General features: G+C 39.3%; 1 protein-coding gene across 4 annotated transcripts in view; it reads right to left on the reverse strand.

Moving 5' to 3' along the window:
* The window catches only part of cog1 (component of oligomeric golgi complex 1), a 142,283-nt gene that overhangs the window by 85,892 nt on the left and 39,254 nt on the right, over positions 1-17,137 (reverse strand). For all 4 annotated transcript variants that reach the window (XM_088436466.1, XM_088436464.1, XM_088436465.1 and 1 more), the window contains exons 7-13: positions 16,871-17,137; positions 14,117-14,565; positions 10,030-10,176; positions 9,776-9,934; positions 9,568-9,692; positions 7,281-7,389; positions 7,063-7,172 (exon numbers count right to left, since the gene is read on the reverse strand). The exon at positions 16,871-17,137 is cut by the window's right edge and continues 67 nt beyond it. In XM_088436466.1, coding sequence (XP_088292592.1) covers positions 7,063-7,172; positions 7,281-7,389; positions 9,568-9,692; positions 9,776-9,934; positions 10,030-10,176; positions 14,117-14,565; positions 16,871-17,137 — 1,366 coding nt within the window. The remainder of the gene's footprint in view (positions 1-7,062; positions 7,173-7,280; positions 7,390-9,567; positions 9,693-9,775; positions 9,935-10,029; positions 10,177-14,116; positions 14,566-16,870) is intronic.

Below are 17,137 nucleotides of genomic sequence, written 5' to 3' on the forward strand. Positions count from 1 at the left end.
CAGAAGTCGTGTGCCCTGAAAAGAGACCTGCCTTTGCCAATATTAGTCTAACGAGGAACACTGTCGCAGATCGGGTGACAGAACTCTCAAGTGACTTGAGCAGCCAATTGAAAGAAAAAAATCAAATCATTTTTCGCATTTTCAATTGCAATAGATGAGAGCACCGATGTCACAGATATTGCTCAACTGGCAATATTCATTAGAGGTGTTGATGAAACTTTGACCATCACAGAGGAGCTGCTTGAATTGGTGCCCATGAATGACACCACAACAGCAGATGACATTTTCAGCGCTCTCGTTGGAGCGCTGGACAAAGTGGGAGCGGACTGGTCCCGTGCCGTGAGCCTGGCGACCGACGGTGCGCCATCAATGGTGGGGAGAAAGGCAGGCGTTGCCACAAAATTCCGTGACAAAGTACAGACCGCAAATGGAGGACAAGAGTTTTGGGCATTTCACTGCATTTTGCACCAGGAGGCGTTATGTTGCAAAACACTCCAAATGGACCATGTTATGAGCGTGGTTGTGAAAACTGTCAATTTCATCAGAGCTCGTGGTCTAAATCACCGCCAGTTTGACTCATTTCTCAGTGATAATGACATTCATGCTGGCCTACCATACCACACTGATGTGCGCTGGTTAAGCAGAGGTGCAGTACTCAAGCGCTTCTTTGAGCTACGAGGCGAAATTGGACAGTTCATGGAGAAGAAGGGACGCCCAGTAAAGGAACTTAAATGCAAGGAATGGGTGCAGGATCTTGCCTTCATGGTTGATATTACACAACACTTGAATACACTTAACACTACATTGCAGGGCCGTAACAGAGTTGTCACTCAATATTACGACAGCATAAGTGCGTTCAAGATGAAACTGTCACTGTGGGAGACGCAGCTATCCAGCGGTGACACCACGCACTTCTCTTGTCTCACAGCTGTGCGTCCGAAGGCACCGGACCGTCCCGATAACGATTTGGATAGATATAAAGACAAAATAACAGATTTGCTGCGAGAGTTTGAGCAGAGGTTTCAGGTTTTCAGTGAACTTGAGAACAAATTTGGCTTTTTTCGCTCGCCATTTACAGTGAAGCCTTCTGATGTGCCAGCTGACATTCAGCTCGAGCTTATTGACTTGCAGTGCGATTCCGCTATGAAGGATAAATTTGGGTCCGTGGGATTGGATACGTTTTATCAGTATCTTGTGCTAGGTTACCCCAAATTAACAGCCATGGCTGCAAAGGTTCTCTCCATGTTTGGGACTACTTATCTTTGTGAACAGGTGTTCTCCGTGATGAACAATAATAAAACAAAGCAGCGCTCAAGGTTAACAAATAAACACTTGAATGACATTGTTAAATGTGCTGCTACTCAGGATTTGACACCTGATATCGACGCACTTGTAAAGGCAAAAAGATGCCAAGTTTCAGGAACCAGCAGCAGCACGTAGACTGCAGGAGTGCAGTGAGAGAGAGAAAAAAAGTGTGATGACACGACATTTGTTTGCACTCATGAATACAGATCATTGAAAATAAGATTAATCTGGTTTCATATTAAAGACAATTAATATTGTGCAGTATATTCTCAGCTTCAGTAGGCCCAGCCTAGTAGTTTGATCTGATGTAGTATCTTATTGCCCATGCACTGCTAAAACTTTTATTTTGTATTTCTTTTTTATTTATTTCAAAGCAGTATGACAATTAAGGCAAAAATATTTTTTTCATAGCTCCCACTTGAGTTTGTTTAGTGTGGTGAGTTGGTTCAGGTGTAAAACTGCATTCACTCAACTGTTAAAATAAACCAGTTGTTAACACATTCAATGCCAAACATGAAAATCATTTTTTTTCCATTGTTTGTGAATAAATGTGTTGTGCTTAGAAAAGATCCCTTGTCATCCATGATTATAATATGTAGGGTAGGCTACAAATGTAGGCTGAATGATAAAGCATAGTACTGAAAAACAAAGCTAAATATTTGGAGTTGACATTCTTTTACTGATCCGGCCCACCTGAGAACAGAAAGTCTGGATCCGGCCCCAGAGCCAAACTGAGTTTGACATGCCTGCTCTAGGTCAAACGGGCTGGGAGTGAGAGGCTATTTTCCACTCATAAGGCCATTTTGGGGCCAATTACAGCCACTTTTTTCGTTTTGGCGAGTCATCTGACTTTGAGGTGGCGTGCAGACTACGCCCATTATCGAAATGTCGTAAAATTTTAAAACCCTAATATTCCATGTCCTAATGATATTCTGACCAATTTTCATTTGTTTTACTCAAACAGACTGAGCACAATACATGAAAGTGTAAAAAATGACATTTTAATCAACCACTAAGCGGCGCTAGTAGGTATTTAAAAAAACTTTTTTTTAAAGGTGTGAAAGACATAAGTTTCCATGTGTCTATGAAGTTTTAGATTTTTTTAAGCTAATACATCAAAGTTATTAAGGTTTTTGTCCCTCTTGGCGAAGGAAAAATTGAACACATAATTTGAAGCCACGCCCCTATCATATATGTCAGCGGATCTGCACCAAATTTTGCCCACTTGTGCCCCTATGTGTGAATATGGACCACAGCAAATTTGAAGGCGATTGAGTAAAGCGTTTAGGAGAAACAAGGAGCAGTTTGGGACCTGCAAACGTGCAAAACTGGGCCAAAAATGCACATTCAAAAATTCATAACTCTTTTTCTGTACATCTGAGCACATGGCTCACGCTGACTTTTTTGTAGGTCTCTAGGTCCTACATATGCCTAAAAATTTTCGTAGCTCTAGGTCAAACGGGCCGGGACCAGGTGCACTTTTTCGACCGTAGGTGGCGCTGCAGAGCCATTTTTTTTGCATTTTTTTGGGAAACACAAAATTAACAAATTTTTCACCGGGCCCGACAAATGTGCAAATTTTGGTGACTTTTCGTGCATGTTTAGGCCCTCAAAATTGGAAAAGCGCTGCACAGTAAATAATAATAATAATAATAATAATAAGAATAATAATCTGGAGAAAAACAAGAGGGCTCTCGCAGCGGTAGCTGCTCGGGCCCTAATAATAATAATAATAATAATAATAATCCGGAGAAAAATAAGAGGGCTCTCGCAGCGGTAGCTGCTCGGGCCCTAATAATAAGAATAATAATCTGGAGAAAAACAAGAGGGCTCTCGCAGCGGTAGCTGCTCGGGCCCTAACTAGAGCTGCAAGCAGCTATAAAGGGCCCTCGCAGACCTGTGCACGATCGGGTTTGAACAGGTCGGGGTATGATCAAGGACGATGAATGATGCAAAATTAGTTGTAGATGACTTCATTGCAGGACTCTTATTAAAGTTGTAAAATTTAGAGAAGGTGGGATAATGTGGGTTGAGTTACTGCAGCTTTTATTGTTCCGGTTGTGTGACTTTGCGCTGTCATATAGGGCATAGGGCATAGGGCAGGAAATATCATACTATTTGGTGGAGGGCATTAGGAGTGGCTAATGGCTTTTCAGACATTATTTAAGGGATAACACTTCAAGGGGCTCAGCAGAGTACATAAAAACGTTAAGTAATTGCTATATTTTTTGCTGCCACTAGGTGCCACTCGTACTTAGATAAAAAAATAGGCTTGTACGTGTGTTTCACATTGGACTCCCATCCCATATACGGTTTTGCAAACATCAGATCATCTAGGTCCAATTACAGCAACTTTTACCGTTTTGGCGAGACATCGGACTTTGAGTTGGCATACAGGCCACGCCTTTTATTGAAAAGTCATAAAAGTTGAGAACCTTCATTTTCCACTGTGTCATAGCTTTTCTGACCATTTTTTAGTTCATTTAGCCAAACAGGCTTTGCACAGTACATGAAAGTGTAAAAAATGAGATTTTTGTCCGCCACTAGGTGGCGCAGTAAATGATTTGGAAGTTTATCACATAGCTGTATTAGGGCTTGACTTTGAAAGTCTGTGCAAAGGTTCACATGATTTGAAGCCGAAACAGCTGAGTTATTAAGGTTTGTGTCACTCTTTTTGAAGGAAATATTCAAAATAATTTGAAGCTCCGTCCACATCTTATATAAGTCATGGGATCTTCACAAATTTTGGCATATTTGTGCCGCTATATCTGCTAATAGTCCATGCCAACGTAGAAGTTAATCTGGTGAACCGTTTCAGAGAAAAAGGCACTAGATTTAGACCGGCTAATGTCTAAGAATGGGGCAAAATTGCACAATAAAAAAATTCATAACAATTTTACTGTACATTCTAGCACAACACTCCTATTGACTTTTTTTTTAGGGCTTATTGTCCCACATATGCCTAAAAAGTTTCATAGCTGTAGGTCAAACCAAACAGGATTGACTGTAATCTTTCGACGAATGACATTTTTTGCAGCCACTAGGTGGCGCTACTTTTAAACTGGAAAATATGTTTGTCGATGTCTTCAGGAAAAGATTTTCATCCAATGTTTGAAATTATGAGAAGATCAGATCATCTGGGTCAAATTGAAGCAGCTTTTACTGGTCAGGTAAAGCTTCGGAATGAAAATGGACGTATAGGCCACGCCTGTTATCTAAACTTCGTAAAATTTGGTGGAGGTCAGCAGGACTGTCTAGGTACTTTTCAGACTTAATTTCAGCGATATTACTTCAAAGGGCTTAGCTAAACACATAAAAACGTTTAAAAAATGCTATATTTTTGGCTGCCACTAGGTGGCGCTCGCACTATAAAAAAAATACGTTGATGGGTTTCCAATGCGGAATACACCTATCAAATATATGAAGTTTAGAAAAGATAAGACCATCTGGGACCAAACACAGCAACTTTGTTCGTTTTGGCGAGACATCAGACTGACATTCTTGTTTGCCACTAGGTGGCCTTATAAGCAATTGAAGATCTTTTTAAACACATGTGTTAAGGGCTTGAGTCTACATGTGTCTGTGAAGTTTCAGATTTTTCCAAGCTTGTAAAGCTGAGTTATAAAGGTTTGTTTCACATGTGGCAAAGTAATCATCAAAGGCATAATATGAAGCCCCGCCCCCAACATATTTGATGGCGGATCGTCACGAAAATTTGAACAATTGGGCCTCACAGTCAGATAAAACATCACAGCAAATTTGAAGTCGATCAGGTTAAGCATTTGGGAGAAAAAAGGAGCAGTTCGGGACCTGCAAATGAGCAAAAACGGGCCAAAAGTGCACATTCAAAAATTCATATTTCTCTTTCTGTACATCTGAGCATATGGCTCGCGCTGACTTTTTTGTAGGACTCGAGGTCCTACATAAGGCTACAAATATTTGTAGCTCTAGGTCAAACGGGCCGGGAGTGAGAGACTATTTTCCACTCATAAGGCCATTTTGGGGCCAATTACAGCCACTTTTTTCGTTTTGGCGAGTCATCTGACTTTGAGGTGGCGTGCAGACTACGCCCATTATCGAAAAGTCGTAAAATTTTAAAACCTTAATATTCCATGTCTTAATGATCTTCTGACCAATTTTCACTTGTTTTACTCAAACAGACTGAGCACAATACATGAAAGTGTAAAAAATGACATTTTAATCAACCACTAGGCGGCACTAGTAGGTTTTTAAAAAAACTTCTTTCAAAGGTGTATGAAGTTTTAGATTTTTTTAAGCTAGTACATCAAAAGTTATTAAGGTTTATGTCACTCTTGGCGAAGGAAAAATTGAACACATAATTTGAAGCCACGCCCCTTATAATATATGTCAGCGGATCTGCACCAAATTTTGCCCAGTTGTGCTCCTATGTCTAATTATATACCACAGCAAAGTTGAAGGCGATTGAGTAAAGCGTTTAGGAGAAACAAGGAGCAGTTTGGGACCTGCAATCCTGCAAAAATGGGCCAAAAATGCACATTCAAAGATTCATAACTCTTTTTCTGTACATCTGAGCACATGGCTCGCGCTGACTTTTTTGTAGGTCTCTAGGTCCTACATATGCCTAAAAATTTTCGTAGCTCTAGGTCAAACGGGCCGGGACCAGGTGCACTTTTTTGACCTTAGGTAGCGCTGCAGAGCCATTTTTTTTGCATTGATTTGAGAAACACAAAAATATCCAATTTTTCACCGGGCCCGACAAATGTGCAAATTTTGGTGACTTTTCGTGCATGTTTAGGCCCTCAAAAATGGAAAAGCGCTGCACAGCAAATAATAATAATAATAATAAGAATAATAATCCGGAGAAAAACAAGAGGGCTCTCGCAGCGGTAGCTGCTCGGGCCCTAATAATAAGAATAAGAATAATAATCTGGAGAAAAACAAGAGGGCTCTCGCAGCGGTAGCTGCTCGGGCCTTTATAATCCGGAGAGGAACAATAGGGACCTCGCAGCGGTCGCTGCTCGGGCCCTAATAATCCGGAGAGGAACAATAGGGACCTCGCAGCGGTCGCTGCTCGGGCCCTAATAATCCGGAGAGGAACAATAGGGACCTCACAGCGGTCGCTGCTCGGGCCCTAATAATAATAATCTGGGGAGGAACAATAGGGACCTCGCAGTGGTCACTGCTCGGGTCCTAATAATCCGGAGAGGAACAATAGGGACCTCGCAGCGGTCGCTGCTCGGGCCCTAATAATAATAATCTGGGGAGGAACAATAGGGACCTCGCAGTGGTCACTTCTCGGGCCCTAATAATAAAGAAAATGGCCGACAGGAATAACATGTGTGAAGGTTTCACCTTCACACAATAAAGCTGGCTATACAAAAGAGCATATTGAACACACACACAAACGCACACAAAATTCGGAGATTTGACTATTTACAGTATCTCTTTAATGTTGTTTGAGCCTCAAGCAGGATACATATATACTGGACATTTTTGTACATTTTGTTTTTTAGTTCTGCAGATCTTTAGTTTTTTTTTAACCACATAAAAAACTTAAATCTGTTTTTAGGTGCTGTGAAATGTGTTGGAACATTATTTTTCAGGTTAATGTCAATTTTGGTTGATAGAAACCCAAGTAATTATTTTAATGCAAAATAAAATACATTTGAATATCATTTAAATTTTACTGTGTCAACGTTATTTTGGAAGTCTTTTTTTGTTTGTTTATTTGATACTCAGCGTGCTATCTAATGTGTATATTTTTATGACTCAGACCTGATTTGAGTGTTGGCCAATGGAAGGACGTTGTAAGGCTCCTGAGTGTTGATGCTGCTGCTCCGCAGGGCACACTGCTTCTCTGAGCCAGTCAGCAGCCCATACAGCACCTGAAAACAAACATTCCATGTACACAACATAAGGTCACAAAGCTCATTAGGTCATTGAGTACACCCGTTTCAACGTGTTTATTGATGATGAAGTCTAAAAGACACTACCGATGTTCTTTGGGATAGACGATTTAGGTTTGCATTCAGGGGCGGTGTGAACACATCCAGGTCAAATGGGTCAATATGGCTCTCTAGCCAATCACAGACCTCATGCATTCTGAAAGACAACACAGATTTCAGATTTTTTTATTTTTAATGAACTTCCTCTACTACTGGATCTATTTACTTATTAGTAACAACAAAGGTGCAGAATACACCATATTTTACTCAAATATAGTGAGTTCCAGAAGTATTTGACCAAACTGCGATTTTGCGAGTTCTCCCACTTCGAAATCATGGAAAGGTCTGAAATTTTCTTCATAGCTGCATTTCCACATAGATGCATTTCCACTGTCCACTGATCTAATCTAAATAAATAAATAAATCCGGAAATTACTTTGTTACGATTTTTTTTATGAATTTAAATACTGAGTATTTAAGTGGAGTTAAGTGGAGTATTTAAGTATTTGAACACATGAAGGAAAAGCCTTTGTTTGCAATTACAGAGGTCAAACATTTCCTGTAGTTCTTGACCAGGGTGGAACAGACACCAACAGGGATTTTGGCACACTCCTCCACGCACCAAGAGGAGCAAATTTCCCTGACTCAAATCCTATTGAAAAACAATGGGTAATATGAAGAGGAAGGTGCAATTTGCTAGACCCAACAATGCAGATGACCTGAAAGCAGCAATCAAACCAATCTGGGCTCCTATTACAATTACAAAGTGTGACAGGCTGATTGTGTACATGTCAAAGTGCATTCCTCTCAAGATCTGTCAGGTTTCGGGCCTGACACTGGGCAAAACGAAGCTTCAGCTTGCCCCAAAGATTTTCGATTGAATTTAGGCCTGAGGACACACTCGGGCACTCCAGAACCTTGATATACTTCTTTTCTAATGAACTAAAGGTTTATTTCAATATTGTGATGAATAAAAATAAGGTCATTTCAAATCAGCATACTAATGTAAAAACACAGAGAGCTCCTGAAGGTGCCACTCTTTGGCAGACCTTTCCGAATGCCTCGGATGACTAAAAATAAGTAATGGCTGGCTTGACTTTGTATTTTCGAGTAGAGGCTGGCTTGGCCGCAGTATTTATTTCCTTGTTGAAAGCATACCTCTAATTTTGTGTTGGAAATATCCCTCCTGGAAACTTGTGCAAAAATTGCCTCACACCCATTGGAGAACATTCTCGCTGCACACTGAATAAATTGGTGGAAATGTTCGCGTTTAAGAAAGTTAAAGCAACCATTTCTTTTATTAAATTTCTAGAGGGTTCGAGGGACACTATTTCACACAACCAGCTTGTGTGAGCAAGGGCGTAGGCAACCCGCAACCCCGTTCCTCAAGAGCCGCATACCTGCATGTTTTTGACATCTCTCTCCATCACACCTGATTCAAAAATTCATCTCATATGCAAGCACTGCAGAAATCTGATAACAATCTTGAATGTGTTATAAACGAGAGCAATCAAATACATGCCGGATAGTGGCTCTCGAGAACCAGAGTTACCTAGCCCTGTATTAGCACTAAAACACTGCTTCCGGTTTACCTATTTTTTTAGATAACCAACTACAATTATTGAAAAAAGAAAAATGCCCCGTCTTTTCTTTCAGAATTGGAAAGAGAATGAACGCAAGGAACACGGACCAATATAGACTATCCTTTCTCAATTTATGTATTTTTACGTAGCTTCCTGTGATAAAGGACTTGCTTAAGTACAAAAGCGCTGGTTCCATTAGTTCAGGCATGTCCAAACCCGGTCCTCGACGGCCACCTATCCTGCATGTTTTTGATGTTTCCGTCATCCAATGCAGCTGATTCAAATGGTCAGGTTTGTTGTCAGGCTTCCGCTGAGCTTGCTGATGAGCTGATCATTTGAATCAGGTGTAGTAGGAGAACAGAAACCTCCAAAACATGCCCAATAGGCAGCTCTCGAGGACTGGGTTTGGACATGCCTGCATTAGTGACTCGTAGATTTGTCAATGAATTGTTGGACAGGAGTAGTGCAGTTTTGTTTTTCCCTCTGCTGATATACATCATCAGTCTGATTTGAATAAAATACCTCGCCAACAATCACTGTTTGTGATGGTCACACTCTAGAACTTAGGACGAGTAAAACCTGGCACCAGAGACCTGGCAGGCCAAAAAGCCCAAAGAGTGCTTGGGCTTTTTGCTCTGCAAACCTCCAATGTTCCATTGGTCTTTTTTGTTTGTTTGTTTTGCTCTAATACTTGTATGCATGGTGCAGCTAATATGTGGATGTTGTCTTTGATGTCTACTGTATTAGGTTACCTGGGGTCTTGATTACATTTGGAGGTCTTGCCTTCTTCAATATTGGCAGACAAAGTGGTGTTAAGAAAACGGAGATCAAACATCAGTTGCAATGCCCTGTTCTGAGTCATTGAAAATGCACCTTCCTGAAAGCAGATACCCACTATCAAGGAGGACGAAGTTTTCCTTATTGAGAACTTTGTGTGTGCACAGTGGTTTTGTGCGATACCTTGGGTGTTCGCTGTGTGAGGCTTTTGTATTGTTGCAAGGCTTGATCCAGACAGGCTTGCAGAAGCTCCTGCAGAGTGGGTTGCGGCAGTGAATGACCACCCACTCTGTTCACCTCAATACACAGCTCGAAGAGCAATGACTGGATAAACAAAGATGGCTGCAAAAAGGTATAAACAGCCCATTTGAATGTTAGCTCACTTAAAATGTTTTCAATCGTCTCAAATTAATTGAAGACAAAGATGAATGGCCAACCTGGACTGGTAGACGAATTTTGGATGTAACTGAGCTCCCTGACTCGGCTTCCTCTTGGATTTCAAGATCTTCCCAGTTTGTTGCATGAGTCAAGACGGCACCAGCAGCATCTGCATTAAGAGCTATTCGAAACTCTTCGAGCAACCTCTGAAGTCACAGAACAGCATTTGAATCAGCATTTGGAAAAAATCAACATGGACAAGTAATTAATTCTGTTATTTAAACATTAAAACTATAAAAACTGAACAAGAAAGATTTTGTTCGTTTCAGACAATAGTATTGAGGGTGACCTTCAGACAAAGAGTACGTTGATTAGCCACAATATCGTGACCACCAGTAAAATCTATGAAATCCTGTGCACGAGCTGTCTAAATTGTTCTGCCATTTAAAAAAAAAAAAAGGTAATGTTCTGTTTTAATTGATTTGTCTGGAAAACATTTATTCAAAAATATCTATTATTGTCATTGTAGTTACAGTAGTAGTGGCTTGCAACTTTGCTACATTATACTGACAGCAAATGATTAGGGTCCATATAATGGAAAATCAACCTTTTTTGAGTTTTTAGCCATTAAGTGCTCATTTATCACCAAAAACACATTTAAGATGTTTTGTTCCCCTCTTCATTCACCTATCCCTGAGCAAACTGCTTCTCATTACTGCTGTCTATGCATCAGCCCCACCTAATCCCAGAAAAATAGAGGGTCCTTAATTTCTTACATAACACATTGGGTACCTGTACTGCCCATGTATGGAATTATGGGAAAATATTAAAAATTATTAACTGTTACAATGGTGGGAATGAGCCATAAGGCGAAATGTATGAGTTAAATGTTATGAATATGAAATAGGAAAGCTCAAAATGTGAAATGTTTAATCTCCCATTGGGAATGAATGGGAAGCCCTCCCATTGGAAATGAATTATGAATATTTAAAGATGGAAAAATATGGAATTATGGGAAAACATTGAAATGTATAATTTACTGGAATAATGGGAATGATCCCCGAGACAAGATGAATGAGTTAAATACTGAAAATATGAAATGTGAAAGCTCTAAATATGAATTGTGAACTCACCCAATGTTAAGTCAATGGGACTTTTGGCGGGGAAAACAGGGAATTGTGGGTAAACAATCAATAATTTGAAAAATATAAATATAAAAAATAAATATAAATATAAAAACACGCGGTAATCACACGAATAATTGGAATAAGATGGAATTGGAACGGCGTGAATCGGATTAACTGGGAAGGAGAAGATGCAATGCCGAAAAACGGGCGGAATAAAAATAATAACTAGAAAATGTGCAATTCCTGAAGAAATTGCGTGTGAAGGTAAAACCGTTGAAGGTTTGGGAGTTGAAAAGTGAAATAATGTGGAACGATTGAATGGTGTGAATCTGTGAAGAAATATGAATACAAAGTTGAAAAACTGAAAAAAAGTTGAACTGTGGAATTTGAAGATGAATGAAAAACTGAAAAAAGTTGAACTGTAGAATGATTTGAATCTGTGAAAAATTATGAATCCTACATAGTTAAAAAAAACTGAGAAAAATTGAACTGGAATAATGTGAATCTGTGACATTAGGCCTAATGTTAAGTGAATGGTGTGATTCAAAAACATGCAGGATACCAGCCCTCGAGGACTGGAGTTTTAAACTCCTGTTAATGAGCTTATTATTTGAATGAGGTGGATTGAATGAGGTGGATTGAATGAGGTGGATTGTGGATTGATGTGAAACAGTGAAGAAATGTGAATAATACAAAGTTGAAAAACTGAAAAAAACTGAATTATTGAACTTGAAATTGAATTATTCACATTTCTTCACTGTTTCACATCAATCCACAATCCACCTCATTCAATCCACCTCATTCAAATGATTAGCTCATTAACAGGAGTTTAAAAATGATCCCTAATCAAACTTTTTCAGTTTTTTTACTGCTTGAAATATGAATAATACAAAGTTGAAAAACTGAAAAAAAAACAATGTATGAATCAAGCTGAGTTCACCAAGCCAGATGCTGTACTAGGTGGAAGCAGTAGTGAGAGGTAATGAGACGTCTAAGAAAATATCCAAGATGGCCGCCCATGAGGGCAGATGGGAGTTGGAGTCTTCGGTGGTCTAAGATGGCCGCCCGATGGCATCATGGGAAATAAAGTACTTTGTGTAACTAAACTATAGGTGTTAAACTCCAGTCCTCGAGGGCTTGTATCCTGCATGTTTTTGAATCACACCATTCACTTAACATTATGCAATTTTTACGGTAGAAAAACTTGAATTGTAGCTGAAAGTTGAACTGTGGAATAATGTTAATGTGAAGAAATATGAATAATACAAAGTTGAACTGTGGAATGATGTGAATGTGTGAAAAAAAATGAATAACACAAAAGTTGAAAACTGAAAAAAAAAAACGTGTGAAAAAAAAGTGTGGACGATCCGAAGTAAAAGCAGAAGAGAAAAAACAACTGTAAACGTGAAACGTGATTTGCCCGAACCGGGGGTCGAATCAGTGTAGGGACATATTGAAGACGACAACTCTACCACTGGGCCACGGGGGACGGTGTCAACCCACACTGTGAAAGCTTTAAATAAAAAGAATGAAGTATGTTTGAACGTGAACCTGCGAAGAACTACGAATAATACAAAGTTAAAAAACTGAAAAAAGTTGAACTGTGGAATGAAAAGTAAGATGAAATGAAAGTAAGAACAGTTTGAAAAGGCTAAATACTTTAAATATGAATAGTATAAAAAAAACGTGAATTGTAGGAAAACGATGAATAGTTGAACCTTGAAAAATACAAAAGCACTTCACGTGAGTATGTGGAATGATATGAAGTTTGAACGGCATGAATTGGATGAACTGGGAAGGAGTTGAAACCAAAAGAATATACGGAATTAACTGAAAAAAAAAAAAAAACACTGAATGTGCGAAAAGACGCAGCCTGGGATTGAACCCACGAACATGAAGTGGGAATACGGCAACACTACCCATGAGCCACGGGGACACAGGAAATGTGGAAACCGTTAAAGTTCAAAAATAAAGCACGAAGACCACCCCATTCACTTAACATTAGGCCATTTTTACAGTAGAAAAACTTAAATTGTTGGAAAACGATGAAAAGTTGAAACTTGAAAAATAGACCCGCACTAAACATGAATATGTGGAATGATATGAAGTTTGAACGGAATGAAAAGAATGCACTGGGAAAGAGTTAAAACGAACCTAAAAAACGGTCGGAATAATAAAAATAATAATAAAATTAATAATAATAAAGGTGGAGAAAACCATAAGTGTGAAGGTTTCACCTTCACACAATAAAGTCAAGGAATAACAGATGTGTGAAGGTTTCACCTTCACACAATAATAAAGAAAATGGCCAACAGGAATAACATATGTGTGAAGGTAATAATAAAGAAAATGGCCGACAGGAATAACATATGTGTGAAGGTTACACCTTCACACAATAATAAAGAAAATGGCCGACAGGAATAACATGTGTGTGAAGTTTCCACCTTCACACAATAATTCGGAGAAAAACAAAAGGGCTCTCACAGCAGTAGCTGCTCGGGCCCTAATAATCCGGAGAAAAACAAGAGGGCTCTCGCAGCAGTAGCTGCTCTGGCCCTAATAATAATAATAATAATAATAATAATAATAATAATCCAGAGAAAAACAAGACGGCTCTTGCAGCGGTAGCTGCTCGGGCCCTAATAATAATAATAATAATAATAATAATAATAATAATCCGGAGAAAAATAAGAGGGCTCTCGCAGCGGTAGCTGCTCAGACCCTAATAATAATAATAATAATCCGGAGAAAAACAAGAGGGCTCTCGCAGCGGTAGCTGCTCTGGCCCTAATAATCCGGAGAAAAACAAGAGGACTCCTGCAGCAGTACCTGCTTGGGCCTTAATAACTAACATGTGCTATTGGTTCACTCACCATACTGTAGCTCCCAGCACAATATAAGCAGTAAACAAAGAACTTTCAGAATGTGTCTCACGGTTACTCTTTGGCATATTAAACTGAGGTAGAGGAAAATATATGACAAAGACCATAACAAAAGACAATGTTTTATATGTGCTGACTTTTGAGAGAGTAGAGCTCCAGATGCGGTAGGCCTCCATGCTGCAGTTGAGAAGCTCCTCTTTTAGTTCTGCCCACTTGGTCTGACCAGTACTGACCTCCATGACTGCCTTCACGCGGCCCAATTTCTTGCTTTGTCTTGGGGTCACTTTTGCTGTGGGCTCGTAACCACTCTGACGTCCTAAAATGCAATGTTTCAGATTGGGACACAGTTGCCCAATGGATTGGCACAGCCTCGCTTTGAAAATGACTGAATTCAGTCTGGCTGGGCTGGGATCTGGCGAAACTATAGCTAATTCAGAACGGATGGCAGAGAGAATGTGGTAAACGCAGGCCAGGCAACCATCACGTAAAGCCTCCTCCACTGCTGGTGTATCTGTGAAGCGGTTGAAGGAGGACAATGATGAGCCATCAGGAGGTCCTGATGATGGGACTGATATTGATTCCAATGCTGGAAAGAAAAACATTTTTTTAAATGTATTTATGCTGTACCTTCACAGATTTTCTTTTTTTCAATGATGTCAGGCAGTCAAAGTGAAGATTAAAAAGACAGCCGGGCACTGTGTATCTGTATGGAGGACCAAAAATGCCAAAATTCAATAAATAAATGTACCATTCAATCATTAAATAATTAAATGTGTCATTGATTAATTAAAAGTGTCATTAATTAAATAAATGTCTAATTAAAAACGTTTCATTGAATTAACTAAACATTTATTTAATTATTGACACTTTTATTTAATTAATGACATTTAATTATTTAATGACACATTTATTTAATTATTGACACTTTTATTTAATTATTGACACATTTATTTAATTAATGACACATTTATTTAATTAATGACACATTTATTCAATTATTGACGCTTTTATTTAATGACATGCTGTTGCGACGTTTCATGCTTTGCTTATCTGTCAAGCTCACTCGTCAAAGTTTGATGGGCGGGCCCTAACACCTTGATTGGTTACCCTGATCTTCAAGCCAAAACAATTCCTTCACTTTGCGTTGAATAAAATCGTTTTCTACAGGTCCTGCCTCCACATTTTCAGCAAGGTCTAAAATCCCTCTACCTAACTGTCCTGAAAGCTCACGAAGGTCCTCGGTCATCGCATCCGCCATGTTTCCAACCTCTTCAGGCCATAGTAATGGATTGGACGTCATTTGAGTTAACAGGCTTGGGCCCGCCCACTAACTTGACGAGCGAGCTTGACAGATAAACAAATTGCTGAAAACTGTCCGTGTTTCATCCTTTGCTTATCTGTCAACCTCGCCCATCAAAGTTTGATGGGCGGGTCCTAACACCTGATTGGTTACCCTTGCAAGACAAAGCAGGGTAACCAATCAGGTGTTAGGAACCGCCCATTAAACTTTGATGAGCGAGCTTGAAAGATAAGCAAAGGATGAAACGAAGCAACAGCGTGTCATTAAATAAAAGTGTCAATAATTAAATAAAAGTATCAATAATTAAATAAATGTGTCATTAATTAAATTGTGTAAATACAGTGGGCCCCCGGTTTACGAACTCCCCGCTTTATTTTACTATTATTTGCAAATTAGGATGACGTCACGCCAAGCTACCAGGCAATATCGGTCGACCTGCGAGTCATCCGCACGCCATTAGCCACGCACACATGTCTTTTTGACAGCGATCTTACCTCATACATCAACAGCTGATAGTTTGCAGTTTGCTACGTGAATGTTCTATTTATCCATAAATTATTTAATGAAATTGGACTGACTTATGACTGTAGCTTGCTAGGTCATTAGGTAAATGACCTGTGTCTCCAAATCCATGTATTGTTTGAAAATCATTAATATGAATTATAAATTTGTTCATCATGATGTTTTTTGAGAGATTAACTGCCACGTAACCACAACAATAAATATGTAAAAAAAAAAAAAATATATATATATATATATATATATATATATATATATATATATATATATATATATATATATATATATAAATCTTTGTTTGTAGGTAATTAATCATTATTTTGTAAAAGGATTCCACTTCAGAGTTACTGTGCAATTCAAAGTGAGGGATTTTCCCCAAATTAACTACAGTGCTTGTTTCTACCAGCAGAAGTCACTAGATGTTACAAAGTTCAAGTTCAAGAATTTATTGTCATTGTCAAAAAATGGGCACCAAATTGTGTTTGGAGCACAGCATATATAGCAGATAGTTTATGTTTATAAAGTGATAAGTGGTAAAATTAAAACTAACATCCCATCACCTAATAAAGTGCCCCCAAAAATACCTGGGTATAAACCGTTACGGTGTAAACAATTTGTGAAGTCATGAGTTCAGTAGCCCAAAATGACGCCATTTTCCAATAGATTGGCCCTAATGGCCGCAAATGGCCCACAAAAACATAATTGGAGCATTACTAAAAATGTGCATACATTATCCTTAAAATTGAAGCCTGATGAGCCATTTAAAGCTACTGTTTGGCGTTCAGTTCACATTGCAAGTGTGCAAAGAGCGAGTGATATGGCAAGCAGATGAGATCAAACAAAGTTAATCCAAAGTTATGGCATACGGGGTTAGAACACCGTTTTTTACAACAATTTTTCAGTAGGATAAGAGCAAGAAGACAGCACATGCCATGTTTGCTCTCTTTATGGTGTACATCACAAAGGTGAAGTGTTACTCTGTGAGAATTTGTGTATGAAGTATGACAACAACATTTGGCTTTAAAAAATGTACTGTACAAAAATGGAATGACTGGTTTTCAGCCACACCAACCTGCATCCTTGGACGGAAGGTAGTGCTGGAGGTCATCAAGCCGTGCCTTTAGCTTGCCATCCAAGCAAGAGCAAAAGTTCTGAATGCAGGGTGTCAGAGCCTGGGTCTTCATGGCCAGACCACTTCGCTGTTGCTCCCCCCTCTCGGTTACAGTGACCCAACCTGCATCACTTGGCAGGTCCCCTGGAGACTCCGACCATATATAGGAGGACATGTCCACTTCATACTGGACCTCCCGCTGGCAGTCTGTCTCTCCCTCAAAATCCT

The sequence above is a fragment of the Hippichthys cyanospilos genome, chromosome 16, assembly GCF_059441005.1.
Source record: "Hippichthys cyanospilos isolate Australia breed blue-spotted pipefish chromosome 16, RoL_Hcya_1.0, whole genome shotgun sequence".
In the NCBI taxonomy this organism is placed as follows: Eukaryota; Metazoa; Chordata; class Actinopteri; order Syngnathiformes; family Syngnathidae; genus Hippichthys; species Hippichthys cyanospilos.